This window comes from Semicossyphus pulcher, unplaced genomic scaffold (assembly GCF_022749685.1).
Source record: "Semicossyphus pulcher isolate SPU_LCO1_2020_fin unplaced genomic scaffold, fSemPul1.0.p SCAF_14, whole genome shotgun sequence".
NCBI classification, from domain to species: Eukaryota; Metazoa; Chordata; class Actinopteri; order Labriformes; family Labridae; genus Semicossyphus; species Semicossyphus pulcher.
In genome coordinates, this window is record NW_027211648.1 from 15738518 (window position 1) to 15761586 (window position 23069).

Sequence of the window (23069 nt, forward strand, 5' to 3'; positions counted from 1 at the left end):
TCGCTGTTAATATAAAAATAACTACCCCATCCCAGACCACTGCCCCAAGAGAGGATCAACTTAAAAGGTTTTTGAGATAGAAGTTGCCACATCTCTACAGTTGCTTCTTGTGGATAGATCTAGGTACACAATGTCTAAGTACGTTAATATCTATACTTGACAAGAAAGTAAGTGTGGGGGGCTTCCAGCGTGTGGCAATGAGCTTCTTCGCTGCTGTGAAGCCAGCTAATAATGCCCTTTTTTTGTTCATTGTTAAGTCTGTGTTACGGAGATCATTTAAAATAAGTGTAACAGGCAAATGAGGTAAATTGGGGCCATGATAAAATTATTCTATGGCTAAATGCATAAAGGAAAGGAAAGTGAAATTAAAATTGATATTTACATTAACATACCTCGTGCTGGAATTTGAGGGCTAATCATTTTAGGATGAATGTCTTTTAGGAAGAAAATAGCATAAATAAACGCAACAAAGGGATTTAATGTTTACTTTTCCAACATTTTATCCTGGCAGAAAGCAAATGTGTTGAAATTAAATGGAAAAATAGGGGAACAACAATACTATTAGCATTGTACCTCCATAATGTTGGGGGGCTCAAAAAGGACTAATGAAAATTCATTCCGAAAACCTTAGGATGCATTTAGCTTCAGCTGGGTTTTATCTGAGCAGTCTAAGTGGAATGCTTTGCTAGTAACAAATCTGGAACATCCCTTGATCTGATTTTTGCTGAAATTATTAGTAAAATGAACTAGTGATTCAATTATCAACAATGAATGGTTTGAATAATTTATCAGGTTGTCCTTGTAAAATGAATATTCTGGGAGTTCAGATTGTTTCCATACAAAACAACTGTCTCATTTGGTTCTGGAAATTGTTAAGACCAAATTTAAGGTTTCTTCCTGACATTTTATTGACTAAAGGATTTATTCACTTGCTGGAAAAAGGAACATAGCAAAAGAAAATTGCATTTAACAATAAAAGATAAATCCTGAGGTGAAAGTAAAAGATGTGTGTGTGTCTGAGGGTGCTGTGCCTGCTCCATCCATAAACGCCACGATCAAAGTCTCCACTTTATTGGTGTTAAACTTGACCTCTCACCCCACTCTGCCAAATGTCAGCGCCCCACATCTCTCCGCTCCAGCTGTTATAAATAAAGAGCCGGGCTCGCAGATCTTACACATCCCTGGGATACAGACTTGTCTTGTAAACAGCGTCTCAGGCATGACCTTAGTGAGCGGAGAAGGTCATAATGATGAGGCAGCCAGATAGCGGATTGCATCAGTGCAGTGAGTGAAAATACGCTCACAGTTATCAGCAGCATGGGTTTGACATTTTCTGTCAGACCAGAGGGGTTAGAGTGAAACATTTTGCGACTGGATTTTCTTCTGCAGATCAGCTGGATCACTGCAGGTAAACATACTAGTATGTTCCATCAACACCTTAGAGTCGAGCTAATTTAGTCATATTTTTGTGCCTTGAGGTCAGAAGTTTAACGGAGTATGAGGATAGTGCAGTTTCCAATTTGTCCAGCAGAGGGCAGAAAGAGACTGCTACATTCAATATGTATCTCCTCACCTTAAACCCTCCTCTTCCTCTCTGCTTGCCTCTCTCTTGTGATTAAGCATAATTAAAAATCTTTATATTTTACATCCTCTCTCCCGTATTTTACCTCGGAGCCAGAGCTGGCATTTTTACGGTGAAGAATGATTTGTTTTGTTCCTTTCTTCTACCTGCGTTCGCCCTCTTATTCCTCCCTCTGTCCCTCAACTGTGTGGCTCTTTGCCCTGCATCTCTCCCTCTTTATTGCAGGCTAGCTCTCCCCCTCTGTAAGTGGTCGTCATGGCCTTATCTTGAATTATGCACCCATGGGAGAAGTCTGCAACTTCACATGCCTTGAAACAGTGTACATGTACACACACTGACACGTGCATGCCTCAGACACACACACACAGAGGCATGAATCATAACAATACTTCTGATGTATCTCTTCAAGATGCCAACATTTTATTGCACACGAGCACAAAGCCGGCTACCAAAAGCCTCCCATATTTCAGAGCAGACTGAATCTCTGTATACGACTTAATTTCAGCCACCTGTAGAGTTTCCACGTTCAATTTATGTCCGTGTAACCCAGGACAGCTCAATCCTCTGGCTCCCTGCCCAGGTATACACCCTATAGCTGCAGCTAATGAACCATAGCATCGCTGCCAAACAGGGCAGCAGGGAATAAAGAGTGCACGGCCCAGATATGGAGAAGCCCAGTCCCAACTCTTCTGACCCCGGTGAGGGAAATCCTATGGGGCCTGTATACACCCCCACAGAACTAACCTCCATCCTACAGTCATCAGACCCCAACCTCTCCTCAGGTAAGGCCATATAGAAACCTACAACACACATGCAAACACACGCATACACATAGATCCCTGTGGCTCTCCTGTGTGAAAGCAGGGTCACTCCATAAATCACAACTGTAAAAGCTGATTTGGTACTAAATGTGCTTTATTCACAAGTGGTGTTTACTGCCAGTGCTGCAGCACGGGAAAACATGACTTACGACGGCACTAGTCTGCAGAAATTTCACATGAAGTAGCAAGAAGTTCATGAGCTGCAGTCATATAAAGCTGATCATGCTCGTTCTTTGTCATTTTATTTTGGGGCCTTTTTTCTTTACTGATTTAGATCCTTTAAGAGAGAGAGATACTGACATTAAAACAAGCAACAGTATGATTACACTGTGTCTTAAATCTGTTGGTCACCGTTACATCCTGATACTCTTCTTCTGATTGGTTTAAAAGAAAAGCACAATCCTGATCAATAAAGAGGATGTGTTTTTGTGAGGCAGGAGAAAATAAGAGGAAAGAATGGCCGACAAAAATAGTGTTGTGAAAAGTGCAGGAATGTAACTGGTCGGAGCTGAGTTGGACAGCAGAGCAGAGAGTAGACGAGGGTGGGGGGGTTCTGTCACAGCCCCTCCTGGGTAATTGGCTCCAGATGTGAGGCAGCGTGGCCCCTGCGCCAGCGAGGCGTCAGGGCCGCATTAAGAGCTCAGCCCAGGGCTGATGGGATCGCAGAGAGACAAGCTCGCCCCTACTCTCCAGCCGAAAAACACAGACTGCACCCCACACTGCTCTGCTGACCACTGACACTGCGTGAAGACCCCTCCTACATCTGCCAAAATAAGTAAGCACTGCAGTACTTCTACAAACACGGTACAATCCCCCTTGTTTATTTGCCTTGACTCATGATTCATCTCTCTCCAAGGATTATTACGTCTCGGTGACTATGGGGACAGCAATCTTGGGGTCAAGTCCATTTCATGTCATTCTGCTGCTGCTGTCGTGTTGGCCCTGACTGCTGACTGACGGGTGATGAGAGTGACCGCCAATTCTTACCCTGAGTGCTTTTCAAGAAATATGTTTTGTGCACACAATGGTTAGGCACTGGGGTTCTGGGTGAGAGTCAGCTTTGTGCAGCCAGTGGTGCTCTGATGAAGGACATCACTCGTCTGCACAGGAGCAGCATGAAGCGTCCACAACACATCTGCTACAAAGAAGAAGCAGGGACAACGTCAAGATGATGATTATATTCATGAAGACCAACAAGTGGTAGTACCAATATTTTGTTAGTTAATAGAGTCTTACTCTGAAGGCTATCATTTCCAATAGTAGTGGTCGTCCTTTTATCTTTACTGTGTTACATGAATATGAAAAATGTCAGAGTATAAACAGTAAATTCCACCATAGCCAGAGCATCTGCGGTCTAAGAAAGAGTCCTCAAGGCGAGGAATGCTCTTACTGTGACACAAAGAGCATGTTTACTGATAGAGTGTGGAAATCGATTAAAAGCAGAAAAGCAGCATGGAGCGATGGTAGACGGAGGGGAAGGAGGGACTGGAAGGACAGAAGAAAATCAAATGGAGAGCACTTCATCAGCGATGACATTTACGTATCGATGGCATTTGCTGAGTTGCAGTCCGCCACCATGACTAAATAGGAAAACCACTCATCATGCCAGCCAGCATTAAAAGGCTTATGTGAAAAGACCCTTGAAGCACCTTTCAGCCAGGAATGCCTGTTGAACAAGATTATGCGGGTAAACAGAAAGCAGATGTGCATGTTCGCAGCTCTGTTGCTCTTTCTGACTTCCTCTACCTGTGAAGGCAAGTTGATCTGATGTTGTTGAAACACAAACATGAAGTTGAAGTGGAATACTGCATTAGATCTGCTTTCTGACAATAATAATTTGTAGAGGACTGAAAGGCCTGTTTCTTTTAACTGTAGTAGTTTCTTGTAACTTAAACTGCTGATATCCATTAATTCACGCTAACTATTTAAACAGTTTACCAGTGTTCATTATTTTTAGCCAACTATGTTAAGTATTTATCCATTACTTTAAGCAAACGATTCCAACTATCTCAATTATTTCAAAACTAAATATTTAAACAGTTTAGCCGTTACTTTAAGCAAGCTATTTTAATTGCCTGCCCAACGATGCAACTGTCGTGCACATAGGCTAAGCTAATAAAACATAATTACTTCAACTGTTTATCCATTGGCCTACTTTCAGCTAAATATTTCAAATGTTTATCCATTAGCATACTTACATCAGTTTATGCATTGATTTTCGCTAAGCCTCCTATTTCAACTGTAATTTACTTATTGCTAACTATTTCAAATACTTTTCTATTACTCTAACTATTTTAGATTAGCCATTAGCTACTTTTAGCAAAGAATGCAACTGTCTAACCAGCTAATGTAATAAACAATTTTAACTGCCCTGCTACAAAAAACAGCATATTGGTGACCAGCATGACTAGCATGGACCAGTGATTTCATGCTTGTTTTTCCAGCAGGGTGTTTCTCAGGGACTTCTTTTAGCTAAATACTCCAAGTGTTTATCCATTAGCCAAATTTAGCTAACAGAAGTTGTTCCATTACTTTTAGCTTTGCCTTCTATTTTAACTTTAACATTACTTAAGGCTAAACATTTCAAATTCTTATCCATTACTTTTAGTTAACTATTTCAGCTCCTCATTATTTTAGGCTACATATATTGCTGTTTAACCATTACTTTTAGGCTTAATTCATTTTAGATGTCTTCCAATTAGCAAACCGTCATAGGTCAGCAGGCCCAATTTAAGCTAACATAACTAAACTATTTTAACTGTTTATACAGGGGACTGCTTTTAGCTAAATATTCCAAGTGTTCCATTAGCCTACATTTAGCTAACAGTATATCTATTTCTTTGGGCTAAGTGTCCTATTTCCACTGTAGTCCATTACTTATGGCTAACTATTTCAAATACTTATCTATAAGATAGCTAACTATTCGAACTGGTTACTCATTATTTTTAAGTTAAATATATTAGCTGTTTATCTATTACTTTTGGCAAGCAAGTTTAGATGACACCAATTAGCCTACTTTTAGCAAACAATTCTGTCAAACCTTTACTTTAAGCTAACGTAACGAAACTATTTCAACTATTCATCCATTGGTTTTCTTTTAGCTTACATCAGCTTGTCCACTGCTTTTGGCTAAGCCTACTCTTTCAACTGTTATCCATTACTTCAGGCTAACTATTTTAAATACTAATCAATTACTCTCAGCTTGTTAACTTTTTCGTTTAACATTTCTCCTAAATTACTTTTATCCAGGCTAACTATTTAAACTTAACTAGCTTCTACACCCTCTCAAGCGTAACATGTTGGTTATGTAAATATGGAAAAGTTCATCAATACACCCATTTGTATTACGGTGGTTTATTTTTAAAGCAAGTTAATTGATATGTATTTCACTTAAATCACAACTGAGAAATTGGAACTGCAAAACTTTAGTTGAGGTGGGCCTACCCTAAGGTTCAAGTGCCGTAGCATGGCAATCGCTGATCTAATCTATGAAACAATACGATGTCAAACTGTTTCAAAGGTCAAAGTAGCGACAATTTGGATCAAACCCAGCTGTTACCCAAAAATCCTGATCTCCAACAACAGAAAATAATTTTCAAAGAACACAGCCAACACCTCTTAAAACAATACAAGAGCAGTGGCTGCCAGCGGGGGATTAATTTCAGCCCACCATCGTTCCTCCGCCTCATTCCATCCTTTTACCCTGGGAGATGGTGTTGTCATACTGCTGGACATGGGCCCAGAGTGTCAGTGAGTTTAACTAAACAAAAACACTGCGGACTAAACTGAGGACACATGCCTCACTCAGACTTTCATAAAAACAGCACTGGTCTCTGTTAACACACTTGTTTCCAACACATGATAAAAATGGGAGAAAACTGGAGCATCTCGTTATCTCTTATTAGTTAGGCTTTCATAAACCAGGAGAGGGATGTCAATGAAATGAGGAGGAGCTGGACTGCTGTGAACACAGTCTGACACTAGGTGGTAATCTTGTGTTTCAAATGGGTTTGGTGGGTTGTTCCCATAGGATCCCATAGGAGTCAGAGCATGTTTTAGTTCCAGAGAGAGCTTGAGTTTCAACAGATATGGTGACAGACAGCTGATGGTTGTCAATGAAAGTGATAAACAACTAAGCCACACTTAACCCCGCTGAGTAACCTAATACGTGTACTTTGACTATTTCCATTTGATCCAAGGTTTTAATGATTTTTTTACTGAACTATATATTTTTTTGACAGCTGTAGTTATGTTTAGGATTTATGTTTCACATTAAAAATGTGTTGTTAATTTTTTTTTTTTGTGACTTTTTTGGTTCATGAATTAATGTGTAATTTCTCAGGTTTTTTTTTACCACGTTTATTATCGTATAGCCCTTCAGATTTATGTGGCCCTTTTGAGGGGCCCGACCCCAAGGTTGGGAACCGCTGAACTTCACAACAAAAAAAAGATTCTACAGGTAGATCTTCTGAAAAATCAGTTTGAATCCAAGACTTGTTAATGAGTATTTTTTAACATTGTTATTTTGGTACTTTTAAAAGTACTTGGTGTCAGTAAAAGATTTGACTCCTTCACCCAACACAGACTACCAAATATATATATTCAGTGTTTATGGTACTTGTGGTTCATTTCTTCACAGGAGCGTCCTTCAGACTTGAGGGTGGAGGCCGCAGAGATTTCCTGCACTGGAGAACCTCCCCGGAGGCAGCGTGAATAGTGGGCAGCCACTGCTATCTGCAGGGGCGACGGGGCCAGTCGGCCTAATTCCTTAGATTAAAAGCAGCAGCGGGTGGCTGTAGGTTCCAGAGGCAGCATGAAGACAATCTAAACAGCATCATGATTAGAAACGTACCGAGCATGTGGCTTTCATTAGCTACAGGCTGAACCCACAGCACAACACTGAAGAGCAGGACTCAGCATCAATACTGCGCCTGCCAATCAAACACACGGCCATGAACGTGACATGTTGGACTGATGAGCTTTCCACAACGCTGATGAAGACATGTTAGTGGTTAAATGAGCAAACCGACATGTCAGTTCAAAAACGGTTTCCCTTTTATTAAATGAAAGTCATTTGAGATTGAACATTATACAATTCTTACAATATGACCATATGGAGATGATTGTAATTAACTGGTCCAAACAAACCTGGTCAGTTTAAAAAAACTTGAGTTTGTGTCAAGTTCATTAAAGCTCAAGGATACGATAGCAGCATAAACACCTGAGATCTGGACTGTACTCGGAGAGGAAAGTCATTGTAACCAACAAAAACAAGCTTAAAAGAAAATCTCAAAAACAAGGTTAATAAATTAAAAACACCTGTAGCCATTGAGAACGCAAACATGTAAGAATGTGACATAAACAAAAAAGAGAAAAAGTGTTAAACCCGACAGATTTGTGATTCAGACTTTGTCAGACGTGTTCTAAAAGCTTTACATAAAGTGCACGATCATCTACACAAAGCAACATAAAGTTAAAAAATTGTTTTAAAACAAAATAAAGTTAAATAAAATGGACGACTTGGTTTACGTTCTTGTATTATTCAGAAACAGTAAACCACAACTCTGTCCTGTTTAAGCCAGATAAAGAAAGGAACATAGATTAGCTTGGAGTGGATATAATCTTCATGAAGAGAAGTGTTTAAAAATCACTGAGTAGAAAATGTAAAGTACTTCTTTCCTTTGGCTCAGATGTGCCGACTTCATTCCATGTTTGCAAGTTTTAAAGCACAGAAAAAAAAAAAACTTCAGCGTTCAGAACGACTTTCCCATAAATAACCTGCCTGAGGTGATGCTGATGAGCATCTGTATGTTTCCTTTCTTTATCCAGTATTGAGTTTCTTTGGCGCACTTTTCCCTTTCTTCGCTCTTGTGCATAATGTGGGAAAGGGGAGGGTCAGGAGCTCTGTGCCCATGTGATGACAATGACAGAGAGGCTGATTATTCCCATAATCAGACCAAAGACCACCAGGAGGAGAGCCTAGGACAAAAACAGCATAAACAACACTGTTAGCATCATTACGGTAAACTGAAACAGAAAATCTAAGCAGTGTATGGAGAATAAAAACGGTGTATTTACTCCAATGGAGTCAAAGGTTTTGAGGGGTCTGCCGCTGATCTTGAGGTAGAAAATGCCGGGGAAGACAAACAACAAGCAGCTGGATGTTGTTGATCCTGGGAAAGAGAGGAAAGATCCTTGAATTGCACAGACAACACACTTCATGTCTGATAAAAGCAGCTTCATAAACTGTTTGAGCAGCTCTGCACCATTAATTATGGATAAGGAGAGGCTGTGATTCTAGCCAGCACGATCAATAAGGGTGGAATAGAGATATCTCAGCTGAGATTCTGGGTGCTTTCAATGCCTGCTGTAAAAATGATCAATTATAAAGAAAATATAAAGCCAAACAAACAATTACTTTCTTAACCATATATAAAAATCATCACATACCGACTAATCCAAACACATGTCTGATATCAGGCACAAAGATGGCCAGCAGCAGCACCACGCCCAGGATGAGAAGAGTTACGATGATGTGGACCGGCCAGGAGAAGGGCCGGCTTCCACGCAGAAGCAGGATCACAGCTTTACGGGCCTGTAGCGTGTACACACACACATATATATATATAAGACCAGTGTAAGCAAACATATCACAGAGAAAGCGTAGGAATAAATGTAACCAAATAGGAATTGTGCATATGTAGACAAGACAACAATCATCATTATAGTTCCCAATAAAGTGATACAGAGCAAAGAATCTAAAAAAAAAGGCTTGTTAAACACATTTAAATATTTCTTAATCATTTAGTATAATTGACCAAAGAATCAATAACGAGGCATTCAGAAATTGGGATTCTGGGATCGTTGCACTTACAGGGAATTGAATAAGAGGCACGGTGAGCAGCACGGAGAGCAGGATGGCCAGTCGGACGGTCGTCACCATGATGTCATGACGCAAATACGCATCGTAGCCGAGCAACAGCTCAGAGTACACATGAGCTGTGAGCAGGAGACAAGACAAGAGTGAGGGAACAGTTCCGGACACGGGTAAGTAGCAACATCAATTTATTTCAAACATGTAAATAAAATAAGTTAACTAAGAAGAATAACAATAGAGAGAATAAACAGTATACCTATACAACAACTGAGATGGTTCAAATCCCATCTACAATTGTTTAGTTACATTAAAGTGTGAACCTTACAGTAGAAGGTGAGGTAGCCAAACAGTGCAGAAATGAGGTAAAGCAAGAGGCTGAGGCTGATGCTGACGTTTGTAACATTCTGCATCCTCTTCTTCGTGGGTCTGAAAAACACCAGCACACATTTACCGAGTGTTAAGTGGTGAGAAACACAATAAATGACTTGACCTGAAACAGTAAAATGGTAAATCTCAGCAGGTGCGGTACTGACCGGTCCAGTTCGCAGTAGATCGGCAGGATGGCCGTGTGGCACAGGAAGGAGAAGGCCATGGTGGGGATGGCGAAAGCGCTCTGAAACACAAAGAGCACAGCCGTCATTTACAGGTGGGTCAAGTGTGTGATGTTCAGGTGTGAGATTTAGTCTGCATGCCACATGTACACATGGCCTTTACTTGTTCCATACATGTGAGTAGCAGCTGCACAGTGCACTTACACATAAAGATTGTTACCAGAGTCTAACAACTGCAGCAGACCTACTTTCAACAACTTGTCACCTCACAAAGAAAGAGGCTCGTTTCTTACACGTACCTTCCTGGAGATGACAAAGAGCTTCGGTGTGCATTCAGAGTCGGAGGAATTCGACGTCTGGAGAACAGAGAGAGAAAAATGAGATGAATTTTAGGAGATGACTTCTTCTGCGTTTGCACAGAGCAGAATCAAAGAGCTGGATGCATTGCCTGGCTTTGGAGCTCAAAAGGAAAACAACCATGCCAGGTCTGAAGCTGTACTCTGGTCGGTATAATTCCAAAAGGCCAGAGGTCATTTCCAGACTGATGCAAGGTCACATGAACTTCCTTCCCCTGCAGGAGGACTGGCACCATTCACCATGAAAAGCTCTGTGCAGCCTCCTCTGGTCCTCATCAGCCTAAGTCAACACAGTCAGTAAACTCAAGTCTCCAGGGTTTCCCTCCTCTTAATCCTGCGGCCGTGACCGTCTGGTCGAGACTGCCAACCTCAGACTTACTGTCCTTTTATGGTGTGTGTTTGTGTGGAAAGTGTTGTTACCTGGAAGGTATCTTGATGTGTGGTTACATTGTGAGGGAGTGGGCAGGGGATGGACCATTTCTTCACCACAACCTGGAGGAGAGAAAACACCTCGTCAACAAGAGACATGCAAAAAAAAAAGTTTTAAAAAAGGGGAAATTATGAAAACTCACCACAACTGCAAAGTAGAGCATGAAGAAAAAGGCGATGCTGCTGGTGTAGCCCAGAAAGCCTGTGAGGGTTAGACACAGGTCGTGTAAGACACAAATTAAAACAGCAAATAAAGATGCTCCTTGATCGGCATACTTACCTATTTTCGGCGACATAGACAGAGGGAGAACGATGCAAATTGTGACTATGATCAGAAGCAACCTGCCGTCCTGATACCAGGCGTCTCTGCAAAACAAGAGGACGTTAATAATTAAAGAAGCCAAAGCTGACACACATTTCACATCATCATCACCTCCTCCCTGGTCCTGCAGTGGATGTCATGAACAGCAAAGATTAATCTCAGTGCTTTAAAACCGACCTGCTCTGGAAAATTTGTCTCCATTTGGTGCTCAAATACAGAGCGACAGATTCATCATGTGGTACGAATTAAGGGCTTTAGCTCTCGCAAACCATAACAATTATGTAATTCACATGCAAACGTCGTGTCGCTCTGTCATTTGAGACCGCATTTCACTCGCCGGGTTTTTTAGGAGTGGGGGGAATAATATTTTCCTTTGCCGAGGGATAGCCTTGGCGGTTTATTCGGGATTGGGGAGCTAAAGGAGAAAGAGGAGGGAGGAGGGGCGGCGTTTCGAGGTGACACATGTGGAAGGCATGTCGGCTCCGCTGGGGTCGGGGTTGGGGTGGGAAGGGTGCTGCCTGGCGCTGCTGTATGCTGGACCGCAGCGTGGGGTCATGAGGGACTGGCTCCAGCGCTCTTTATGAGACTCCCACAGTCAGCAGCACCTGCTCTGACCACATCAACACCCACTGACCCCTGTTTGGCAGTTTCACAGCTGTGGCGTTAGCGGAGGCGCGGATGGATTTGTCTGCGTCTGCGCTCGTTTCTGCCCCGTAACTGGATGTCAGCGAGACCTCTGCTCTGACCCCGACTCCCTCTTGTCCAATCACTTCTACCCCAACCTAAGTTTAGCTGAAGCGCTCGACCACAGCTAAGCTAACCCTCTTTCTCACTTTCACAGAGCGATATTGAGACACAGGGATTAAAAGAAAAACCCTCCTTCACCAGGATCCAGCTCGAGGCTTACTGTAAAGACGCAGGATACCTAGACGACCCATGAAATGTGGAACATTTCACGCTATTACAAGATGCAGGATCGCTCTCTGTTAAGGTTGGAGTCTGACTGCCAATGAGTCAATCTCCACATAGTGTTGAAGATCAGCATAAATCTAGCCAACGCAAACCCAGATCCACAGCTGTGCGCATCTCGGGCCTTGTTACTGAACGGAAACACAACAATCTTAAACAGCACATAGAGGCAAAGAGAAAAGACTGAGACACGACCGAGCACGACTGTGTTTTCACTCAGCTGTATTATGATAAATGAGGCAGAAAAAAAGACTCGTTTTAACATAAAACAACTCGTGTATTTAGGCTTTGATGGGATCGAGAATGTGTCTGTTAACATCCCAAAGCCGCTCATTAACAGAAATGTTTTGTTTCCCTCAGCTTGAGCTGTAATTAGAATGGCAAAACTGATATCCCCTTGTATCAGTCTGATTCCGGGGGAACATGTGTGAGAGATTTGGGGGTGAAAGGAGAGCGCTAATACAAAGCAGCTGTGTGGTGGAAGAGTCAGATGTTGACGGATTGGGCCGAGAGCGGCTACATCTCTTTGCTTAAACCAGTGTGGCCAATAATAAAGTGATAGAAGTTACTTTCTTGGCCTCGGCCTGCAGGCTCGTCCGCGCGGGCCAATGAAAGACAGCGGCGGTTGATGATGCGTGATGAATGGCTCTCTGTCGTAAATACATTTCCTCTGGGCAGCTTCAGGCTATATAACGCAGAGGAGAAGATCCCCTCCATCGCTCACACACAAGCTTTAGTAATGCACTGTGGTTTGTTGAGGGATCTTCTCCCGTGCATTATTTATAGGTTTTTCTTGCTTTTCAATCCGTGCGGTGCAGATGTGTCAAATTTGACGTATTTGAAGTCAAAGGTAAAATCTACAACATCATGGGAACAGGAATGACTCATTCGTTATCTAATGCAGCTAATCTAAAAGAATGGTTTGGTTTTACCCGCAGCTGTAACAGATTTTAAACCAAATTTCCTTATTGGCGACGGAGGGAGCTCACTATAATGAGTATACCAACCCTGTGCCGTGTGAGGTCAAGAAGCTGTTGATGGCTGCGGGAAGCTCCGACTTCAAGATGAACAGATAGGACGACATAGCTGAGGGAGGAGAGGGAAAAAAGGTCAGAAAAAGCCTGTTGTCAAAATAAAGTTAGCAACAAAATAAAAGCACAATCACACCAAACTATAAAACCACAAACACAACACATTGTGTGAGGATGGTGTGCGTTTTCCAGCTCGAGGAAATAAACGGCAGGGAGGGTGGGGTATGGCGGCTCTGAGTTAATGCAGATGGGTGGGGCGGGAAGCTCAAGGGGATCACCAGCAAAGCCCTCGGAGTAGAGGAGCAGACATTATGCAGATCTTCCAACTGCTGGAGACGAAGAAGTGAAAAGGGGGGAGGAATGCTAACAATAATGATCTCTGACGCTAATCCAGGTATTTCTCCCCCTGCTCCACCTCACGAGGAAACAGGATATTATCAGCCTCCGACAGGCTCCGACATCCTTCCAACGGACAGCCAATCAGAGAGGGGATCGGGGTCACTTCCTGAGGGTCATACCAGCCTCAATAACACCGGGAGGAAAAGTGAGAAGGGGAGATGGAGACTGAACCAGGTGGGGAGGACGTTTCTGGTTGAGTTGGGATGCAGATGCAGCGTGTGGTCAGTCATAAAGGGAGAGTGTGTTAAGGGATTTAAGTTTGGGAAGCAGAGCTAAGAGTTAGCCGGGACCTTACAGCCCCAGGGGCAGGTCTTGCACTCGCCGTTAAATAAGCCTAGACCATAATCCCTCAGATCCTGTCTTTGTTTATAAAAGAAAATTCCTCCAATAACCCTCCCAGCCCACACAGACACAAGGACACTCACTCTGTGAATAACTAATGCCATTTATGAGCACTTAAATCTGACAATAAGAGGTCAGTCTGAGGCGGGAGCTGCTTTGGTGTTTGAGCCAAAACGTTTCACAGCAAAAGTTCATACATGAAAAAGAAAAAAGCCATAAAAATGAAAATAATTTCAACCACACTGACAGGGATCACACAACAGGCGTGATGCGGAGGTTTAGGCTCATGCAGTTGGTTAGGGGAAGCACAACAACTCTTTGTACTTACATGTCTAAACACAAAAAGGCCCTTGAGTGCAGAAAAAGGATTGTTACTGGCAAAGTGGAAGGAAACATGTTGTAATAAAACAGAAATATGTAAAAATTCATGGGAAACTTTGACGTAAACCTCCTGTGTGTGGTCACAGAGTGTGTTCAACATAAGACAGAGCCACTTTCATTTCATTAAGAACGAGGGGAGAGGCGGGCCGAGAGAGCCCTGGGCTGGGCAGTAATTAAGGTCAATTGGCCCATCAGGCTTTGGCAGTGCAGATGAATGTTTACCCAGAGTGAGGCTAATTGCACTCTTATAAAAGGGGGCCCGGGGTGTAGACAGATGCGTGCTGGAGTGCCGGCTCTCACACTCTCACACACACTGCCCCATGCTGGGAAAACCACAAACATACTAGAGGGCACGGCAGTAATCCACTCAGCCGCGCCGCTAATGACTGCAGAGGAGCGATCACCTCGGCTCTCTGCTGTCTGGGAAGCGCAGTTTGTGGCTGAAGGGACGGAGAGGGAGAAAAGTGTGGGGGAATAAAAGGAGGGGTCCCATTAGGTTACTCAACGCTGGGTGGGTTTACCATCAGTGATCAATTAGACGAGAAGTCAGGTTTCAGGCCCAGGGGAGGGGGCCGAGAGGACAGCGGCTACAGGGTCAGAGGTTATCAGGGAATCTGGGTAATAGCTTCACAAGGAAGGAGGACCTGATCACCAGTAGGGGGCACTATCTGCCTCCAAAATAACCCACCCACAGTCTGACCCTGAAGCACTCGGCACCCTCTTCACCACTCTGCTTCTATACAAACCACAAAATCGCTTCATGTCCAACATGTCAGGAACAATGTATGTTACTGTGCAGTCAAATAGGAGCTGACTTACCACCAATATTCTGGATGACAATAGCGATTCCGACCAGAACCTACGAGGAATTTTGAGGAGGCGGTTAGCGTGAGTACGTCTCCGGGTGATATTGAGACTGTAAGTGAGGGAATTCCTGTTTTGACGTTAATCTAAAAGACAACACTTACTTTTCCTGGTTTTTGTAAGGCTCTGCCGCCAAGGTCTTCATAGGAATTGATTCCTATAGGAGTCAAATCAAAACAATCAAACACATGGCTACATGAAGGTAAACTTCTCCAGAAAATACAAACAAAGGGATCGAAACGTGTGAAGCAGACACAGAGATGTCATCTTTTTTTATTTCACTCATCTTTCCAGTCACAACACGGTGCCTGCCTACATAACCCACAGTGCAACTCAACAAACCACAGTTAGATTCAAGATTTGTGTGTCGTGCTAGCAACTGCTAATGTAGCTTTGAGCTGCTAGCGTCAAGCTGATTTTTGGAGGGTGACCGAGGTCTAGTAAGCTTACTTCTACTTTTTTGCAAGTTAATAGTCCTTAGCCCGAACCAAAACTGACTGAAATGATCACTTTATTAGCCTAAGGCTTTACACGCATATGCAGCAGCAATCTCCTAGACTTGATAACACACTTAAATGTGTAAAATCAGCCGAGTTCCCTTTGAATGATGATCAAAAATTGGAACAGGATGTCCTTCCGTTTCCCCAGAAGAATCTCATCAGTTTTCAGGGGTTAACTAATTAGACAATAATCTATTATTATCTCTTTTTATCTTGTTTCTCGTCATTAAAACTTCCCCTGATTAGATCACAACTAGGAAGTAAATAAAGACACAAAACAAAGACACAAAGAGATAGCCTTGGACAACATATCAGCTTCCATTAATAGTGATCTAATCATGCGTGAGGTGAAGGAAACACCTCAGAGTGATGGTAAAAAAAACAAAACGGATTTAACCCTCTGGATAAAGGCATGGTGATGTGCTAATCTAAAGTTAGAATGTGAATCCATCGTCAGTCTCTCACCTGTTTGGTCACATAGCTTCAGGAGGAGATGTATAGAGTACGCTGCAAGGCTGGACACTACTAACAACAGGATACTAGAGAGGAGAGGTGCATAGAGCATAAATTAGTGTAATGTGGTTGTATTTATGTCTGATATATCTAAAAAGCGGTCTAAAATATCTAAGAAATACAGCATTATTACCAAAAACCAACTATTCCAGTGCTAGCCATAGCATAAGCTAGCCCCAGTATGCCGCTGCCCATGATAGCATTCATCAGGTTAAACACAGAGGAGGCGAAGGAGGCTCCTTTGACTCTGGTCGGCGCTGATCCCTGCAAACAGCAGAAATAACATTTAGATAAAAGAGAAAGATGCAAACAGAGTGCGACGACAAAGCAGCAGAAGAAATCTGAATATTTTTGTAAGAGCTAGCTCCTGACAGTATTAAGAACAACTGGCTGCCCCTGATGATGGATGTCATGAAACAACACTGCAGAGGCATGCGGGATCAGGGAATGGGAATGGGAATGGTGGGATTTGAGCTATTGGCTGTGGGACAGCTGCCTGAGCTCAGGATAAGGGGAGCTGCCCAAACTGCTTGACCTCTCTAATAGGGGATATCCTGGAGAGAACGAGTGGCAACTCTGGTGTCAGTGTCACAACAAGCTCGGCTTGACCCGCGAGCTGCTGAATCTGAATCACCGTGGGTTACAGTATTGACAGAACAGGAAGTAAAGTATGACACCAGATGGGATGTAAAATTATAATCCAGATTAGTTAATTAAAATATTTTGAATGTGGAAATAACTATGCACAAGGAAAGTGTGATCTGACATTAATGGTCAAATCTATTCATAAAAATGCATTTATCAATATCTTCATCCTGTTTAGGGTCAGAGGAAGGAAAGCATATCCCAGCATGCACAAGTCAATCCCAGTGCTTAGTGAATCAACAAACCATTAACCATTAATCTACAAATCACTGCTTATCTCACTCATTTCCTCTTTCTATTTCATGTCTTCTGATTGATTTTAGATTGGTGATGGGATTCATTTAGTGTTCACTGTGAAGTCATGTGAGAGATGTTTGACCATCAGTAGTCTAATCAAGCATCATGACATGACAATAGGTCGTTAAATCAAATGGAAAACTGTTTCTACTGTCATCACTTCCTTTGAGTGTGAGAACAACTCTGATTGATAAACTATATCAGATTTATCATTATTACTGATAAACCCTGCAAAAGCACAACACTGATCCACATTTTTTGCAACTTATTACATGTGGAAATGCATAAAAACACAGTACTCCTGTTTCAGAAATACTGGCGTGTAGTTCGGAGGATTAAATGGTTGAGAAGTGCACAGTCTTATACTGAAGCTACTCCACGCAGGCTGAAAAATTGTTGAAACCAAGGTCACGATCTCAAGATGCTGTTGAGAATATAGAGAATATATTTATAAAACCCAAGGAGGATATTATATTCTACACATGCAGATTGCATTTAATCTTAGTGTGCATTTAAAGCTGGTTCAGATGGTATTTAAACTAGATATATTTAAATGAGACTGTTTTTACACATTGACTTAAATACAATTAGGGTATGTCGACTGAAAATCTCCTTCGACAGAAACTGGACATATTACATAACTGACTTTATGATGTCCAGTTTGTCTTGTGTAAAATCTTGACCTTTAAATGTACAAATGACATGCAAAATATAATTTGTATTTACATAAAAAAATTAATATGAAGGCACATATATCCTAGTGGAAAATTATAATTTAGAAGCTAAGGTATAATGGCTGCTTTAGTCTGGATTTCCCCTGTAAGTGCTGACAGAGGTTAAAAGCAGAGAGGGAGCTGACATTTTCCAGAACACGCACGTGATGTCTATCAAGTTCACATACTTATTGAAGCGTCGCTGTTTCTGAGCTGGAAGAGACATACTGCTGTTTTAATACTTACATTTGATAATAAAGGTGTAGTTTCGTTGCCTTCTGCGTCCCCGGTAGTGCATTCATTATATAACTCAGTGTTTTTATCTGCATTGATGCTCATTTTCTAAAGTTTCAAAAAAAACTTAGAACACAAATTAAAAGAAACAAACTCCGGCTGCTCCGCGTCAAACTTTACAAACCCTCCTGTGAGGGTGGCGACGTCAAATTGAAACTTATGATAACATATTCTCTTACACACCACTTTTAAACTCTCCTTTTATTCCCCTGTCAGCTGCTGGCTGTTATTGTTGATCACCCATGTCACGTGCCGTGCTCTTCCGTCGCATTTGACGCGTCCGGAGAAAAGACTATCCAATCAGAAAACGACTCTCCGCTCGTTTGACCAATCAGCAGTCAGCTACTGGTCGACCACTGATGACGTAATTCAAGCATGCCTGAGAGCGGAGGATGTTGAGGTGAGCTTTGAATGGGACAATTCTTGATAATTAAAGCATGATTACTATTTATCCATACTCAATTTTTTAAAATTAAATACTCATTTAAAGTTGGGATGCATTTATTTAGTTTTTCGATCAATAACAGCAGCACTTTTGTCCTTCAAGGCTCCTCTCCAGAGTCTCTGCTTCTGTACAAACTCAAAGAAAGCTAAAATCTGCCGTGGTCTACCGGAGCCTCTGGTCATCAGCTTCAGCTGCTTCTGGCTTTGCTTTGAAGCCTGTAATGGAGGCTAAACTCTACCAACCGCCTCCAGAGGTCCGGGGGATGACCTCTCTGGACAAAGAGGCCTTTACACAGACCATCACTGTCCCAGCTCTACGGGTGCCGACCGGGGTCTTAAACAAAGTGGTAAAGAGCCTCAGAAAGTCAACCATCCAGCGCCCTGGGGTGCACAGAGTGGTGCAAGATAAAGAGGAGAGTAGTGACTTTCGTTTAGTCCTGTTGGACCCCCACAAAGTGTCCTCACCCAGCTCCTTCAGTGAGGCTGAATCTGAGGCTCTGAGGTCATTCAGTGTCTCCGAGGAGCTGCACTACTTTGAGATGCGACTCACCTACGATAACCTGAAGAGTGAAGAAGTGCTGGAGGCTGTGCTCCCGCAGGGTCAGGATGTGACCTCTGCGTTCAGCCGGGTGGGACACATCGCACACATGAATCTGAGGGACCACCAGCTCACATTCAAGAACCTCATAGGTGAGAAGCACATGCTGCAACAAATGCTGTGACCTATGTGATGACCTAGGATCAAACATACAATTTTATTGTGTTAAACATTAGTTTGTAGGCTCTGAAATAGTTCAACAATTATAACTTAGTATCATGTGAGGAATCAGCTCTTTTATCAGCAACCTCCAGTCTTTATTTTGGTCACTGTTTCCTCTTTAGGTCAAGTCATCATGGACAAAAACCCCGGTGTCACCTGTGTGGTCAATAAGACAAACACGATCGACTCCACTTACCGCAACTTCAAAATGGAAGTTCTAGCTGGAGAGGAAAACATGGTCGCCAAAGTAGGTTATTCACAGATGTGCACTAAATTCATCTAAATAATACTGTCATATTTGTATACAGTAGAACTTTAATTCACTAAAATATCCTCAGATCTTTCCTGATGTTGTGTATAATGTTCTTTGTCTGTGCTGCAGGTGAAAGAAAACGGTGTTGCCTACGAGTTTGATTTTTCCCGTGTGTACTGGAATCCCCGGCTGAGCACAGAGCACCAGCGTGTGGTGCAGCTCGTCAAACGTGGTGACACTGTGTTTGATGTGTTTGCCGGCGTCGGACCTTTCGCCATCCCAGCCGCCCGCTCAGGTGCCAACGTGCTTGCCAACGACCTGAACCCAGAGTCCTACCGATGGCTTCAGCACAACTGCAAACTCAACAAGGTGGAGAGCAAAGTCAGAACCTTTAACCTTGACGGCCGAGCGTTCGTCCAGGGACCTGTGAAGCAGGAGCTGCCGGCGCTGATGAAGCAGAAAGCAGGTATCCATGTTGTGATGAACCTGCCAGCCTTGGCTCTGGATTTCCTGGATGCTTTCAGAGGCCTGTTGCAGGAGGAGCCTGCCTGCGAGGAGACCCTTCCCATAGTTCACTGCTACGGCTTCTCTAAAGACAACGACCCAGACACAGACGTGGTGAAGAGGGCGTCCTGCAGCCTCGGATTCCCTCTGGAGGACAAATGTTCTGTTCATTTTGTTCGTAATGTGGCCCCCAACAAAGACATGATGTGTGTGACATTCACACTCCCTAAAGAAGTCCTCTTCAGCTGTGATCACGAACAGACAGGTGAGCATTTATTATTGAAACTGTGAGAATTAAAGTAATATGTTTGGGACTCTTTGGAAAAAGAGAACGGGACATGAGGGCTCAGTTACCTAAAAGTATGGGAGGCTATACTGTGGCTTACCTGACAGCATGCCTTTGGCAACATAAAACATATATAAGAAGTAATTAGTCCTACAGGTAATTAGGTTTCTTATAGGGCTGTCCCGAAAACCTTTTTTTGGGGCTTCGAAACTTCAGCAGCAATTACACGATTGTATTTGAAGCTTCGCTACGAGGGCAACGGGGAATACTCTGATTAAATATATTACAGCCTTAGGCCCTGTGAATATACAAGGAGCCTCATTCACCTTCATTAGACTTTAAAAAACATCATATAATAAAAACTGTGCTGCAGACTCGCAGCGCTGAGAGGGGGATGGAGCGTGTGATCACGAACTGAAGTGATGATGTGATATAAAACTTAGTTTGCTCATGAAGCCTGACGCTCCTCCACAGCTCTGTGGTTTATCAGTGACATATGAACTACACAGCAGACTGGAGTCTCTCTTAACAGTGACCGTCAGACAGAAAGATCCACGTTATTTAACGCCTGTGGCCTCCCCGTGCTGCGTTATTATGAACTATGATGAACTGATCGCAGGTTCCTGCTTGTGTCATTCATAGCATGGAGACGTAGTTTATACTATAGTAGCCCAACTGTGCGCGGAAAAAACGGACAGATCGCAACCTTATTGAACCAGAGCATAAGAAACACACAGATCTGTGTTCTATCTGCTCGTCTCCTAATGTCTGTGGTTAAAAGGAAAGAACTAGAATAGATTAGAATACTGATTTTTGCTGTCGATTACCATGGCAACGATTGAAGCTTCGAAGCATTCGGGTCAGCCCTAGTTTCTTAGTGACTAATTTTTAATCTGTTTTTTTTCCTAAAAACAGTTTAATCAGTGAGACATCACGCAAAAATGCCCAATATCATCTTAAAATAAAGTCTTTCATGTGTAATATTTAGCAGTCAGTTAGTCAGGGTTGTTGTGTGTTCGGTGTATGTGTAATAATGCACAGACAGATTGTCCAACTTAGTGGACGATAAAGTTGTAAACGATTCTAATCAGATTTTGTTTGTCCACAGAGCCTTCAGCAGAACCGGCACCAAAGAGACAGAAGTGTGAAGAAGCTGATTCAACATAATGATCATATAGATGAAGGCACTATAAGGAATCAAAGGAAACATTTCAGTTGAGCATTTTTTTTTTTTTACAAAGTGTAACTGATGCTTTTATTACAGATTTTGTTCCGTTTTGTCAAAGGAAATCAGAATGAGTGGAACTGTTATTCAGCGTCATCGTTTTTCACTTTTAAATAAATCTGTTAAATGACGGACAGATTCTCAGAGGTCACTGTGATTTATTTTAATAAAAGAATAACAAAATAGAAAAAGTCATATTAATCCCGACCAAAAATCAGTCGGATCATTACCGCAGCAGCTTTTGCCCGCTCCATGGTGGCAGCAGTGTGCTTTTAAAGTCCTTTTTAGTCACATTTCTCACCAGTGACTGTTCCTGGATGTGTTCAGCCTTTCGAAGGGAACAGCCCACTGAAAGCGTCCTGAATGGCTCGATGACAAGCCAAAGCTGAGGAGTATCCTCCAGCTGTGTCCTGAGGCATGGCAGCCCGCACGTGGTTCAGATACCTGAGAACACACAGAGAAAGCCCTGGTCAGAAACAGCAGTGAGCTATTTTGTAAATAAAGCGACTGAGTGGCAGCGAGAGAGCGGGTTTAAAAAGCAGTTCCTGTGAGTGTAACTCGAGTGAAAGTTTATTCTTCATTAAATCAACACTTGAAGTTATTTTTTCTGGCTCTCCGCGACCCTTTGGCCCTTTGATGAGATCAACCAAGACAGACGTACCCATACACTAACACTGGAACACCTTGTGCCTAAAAGCCTCTCCAACATGGCTCTATTAAAGTATTATGGGTGTCTTTTATTTTTTAAGTGCTTACAGATGTAGCCTGCCAAAGCCCCTTTTCAGGTTCTTAAGCAAAGCCAAAAGTCACTGTTTATTTTCACAGTCGTGCACAGACAGAAAAACAGCCGAGCTGTTAATTTAGTCTCCACATCTTGTCCCCACAGTGAAAGATTCCCCTCTACTTATGACTTGTGTGTGTAAAGGGGGCTTTGACCTGCGTCCCCCACCCAGTCTAATCCTTCCTTCACTGTTTTGTGCCGTCAAAAAGCGTTGCACACATGTTCTGTACTGCTTTCTCGTAGCATCTGACTACAAAGCTAAAACAGCAAAGTCCTCCAGCAACTGAGACAACACGTAGCTCTGCCTGTCAATACTTTCAACCCCCCCTCACCCCACCCTGCAGGAATCGTATAGTCCTGGCAGAGAGAGCTAAAGCCCTCACACGAGTCTGGCTTTGTGGCCCCTGTTCCTGTGAGCCGGGGAAACTTCAAAGTGAGACGAAAATCAAGAGCACAGACAGCCCTCTGTGATTTCTGTGCCCATTCAAGCTGCTTTACAGAGTAACCCAACACCTGTGGGGAGGCTCAGAGACTGAGAGAGTTGAGGCGTGTGTGTGTGTGTGTGTGTGTGTGTGTGTGTGTTAGAGATGGACAGGGGGAAAAGAGGTGTTGGCGAGACTACACGCGGAATAGATGGTTTTAGCTTTGTTGTCTTATGATTCTATGATGTGGCTTGTTCGTAGAGCAATAAAACCTTCAAAATAAAAGCTCAAATATAGTCGCTAACATGACTATGACATGAAAGCAAACATTCACGTATATATCACACACGACCTTGGCTTGTCTTACTCTATAGAGTGAAAAGAAGATCAGCACAAGATGTCAATCAGGTCTCGCACACAAAGACCACTCATCAGCCACTAGACAAACGGCACACAAGTTCAAAACAGGAGGCCCAGTGATTAATAATAACTTCATTAGGCACAAGCT

The 23069-nt window shown here is 42.7% G+C and overlaps 3 protein-coding genes across 5 annotated transcripts in view; 1 reads left to right on the top strand and 2 right to left on the bottom strand.

Moving 5' to 3' along the window:
* Positions 1-7461: 7461 nt before the first annotated feature.
* On the bottom strand, positions 7462-18092 carry slc38a6 (solute carrier family 38 member 6). Its single transcript, XM_069662197.1, has 16 exons — positions 17839-18092; positions 16071-16201; positions 15890-15963; positions 15029-15081; positions 14880-14919; positions 12915-12993; positions 10897-10982; positions 10760-10818; positions 10608-10679; positions 10131-10187; positions 9814-9893; positions 9606-9706; positions 9278-9402; positions 8854-8998; positions 8482-8576; positions 7462-8382 (listed from the first exon to the last, which is right to left on the bottom strand). Exons 1-16 carry the CDS (start codon positions 17929-17931, stop codon positions 8299-8301), a joined length of 1374 nt encoding a protein of 457 aa, XP_069518298.1. The 5' UTR covers positions 17932-18092; the 3' UTR covers positions 7462-8298.
* Positions 18093-18405: 313 nt separating this feature from the next.
* Positions 18406-21485, top strand: trmt5 (tRNA methyltransferase 5). Its single transcript, XM_069661834.1, has 4 exons — positions 18406-19020; positions 19213-19337; positions 19473-20112; positions 21242-21485. Exons 1-4 carry the CDS (start codon positions 18552-18554, stop codon positions 21298-21300), a joined length of 1293 nt encoding a protein of 430 aa, XP_069517935.1. The 5' UTR covers positions 18406-18551; the 3' UTR covers positions 21301-21485.
* Positions 21486-21506: 21 nt separating this feature from the next.
* Positions 21507-23069, bottom strand: part of mnat1 (MNAT1 component of CDK activating kinase) — a 32439-nt gene continuing 30876 nt past the window's right edge. For all 3 annotated transcript variants that reach the window (XM_069661837.1, XM_069661836.1, XM_069661838.1), the window contains one exon: positions 21507-21802. In XM_069661837.1, coding sequence (XP_069517938.1) covers positions 21682-21802 — 121 coding nt within the window. In that variant the 3' untranslated portion in view covers positions 21507-21681. The remainder of the gene's footprint in view (positions 21803-23069) is intronic.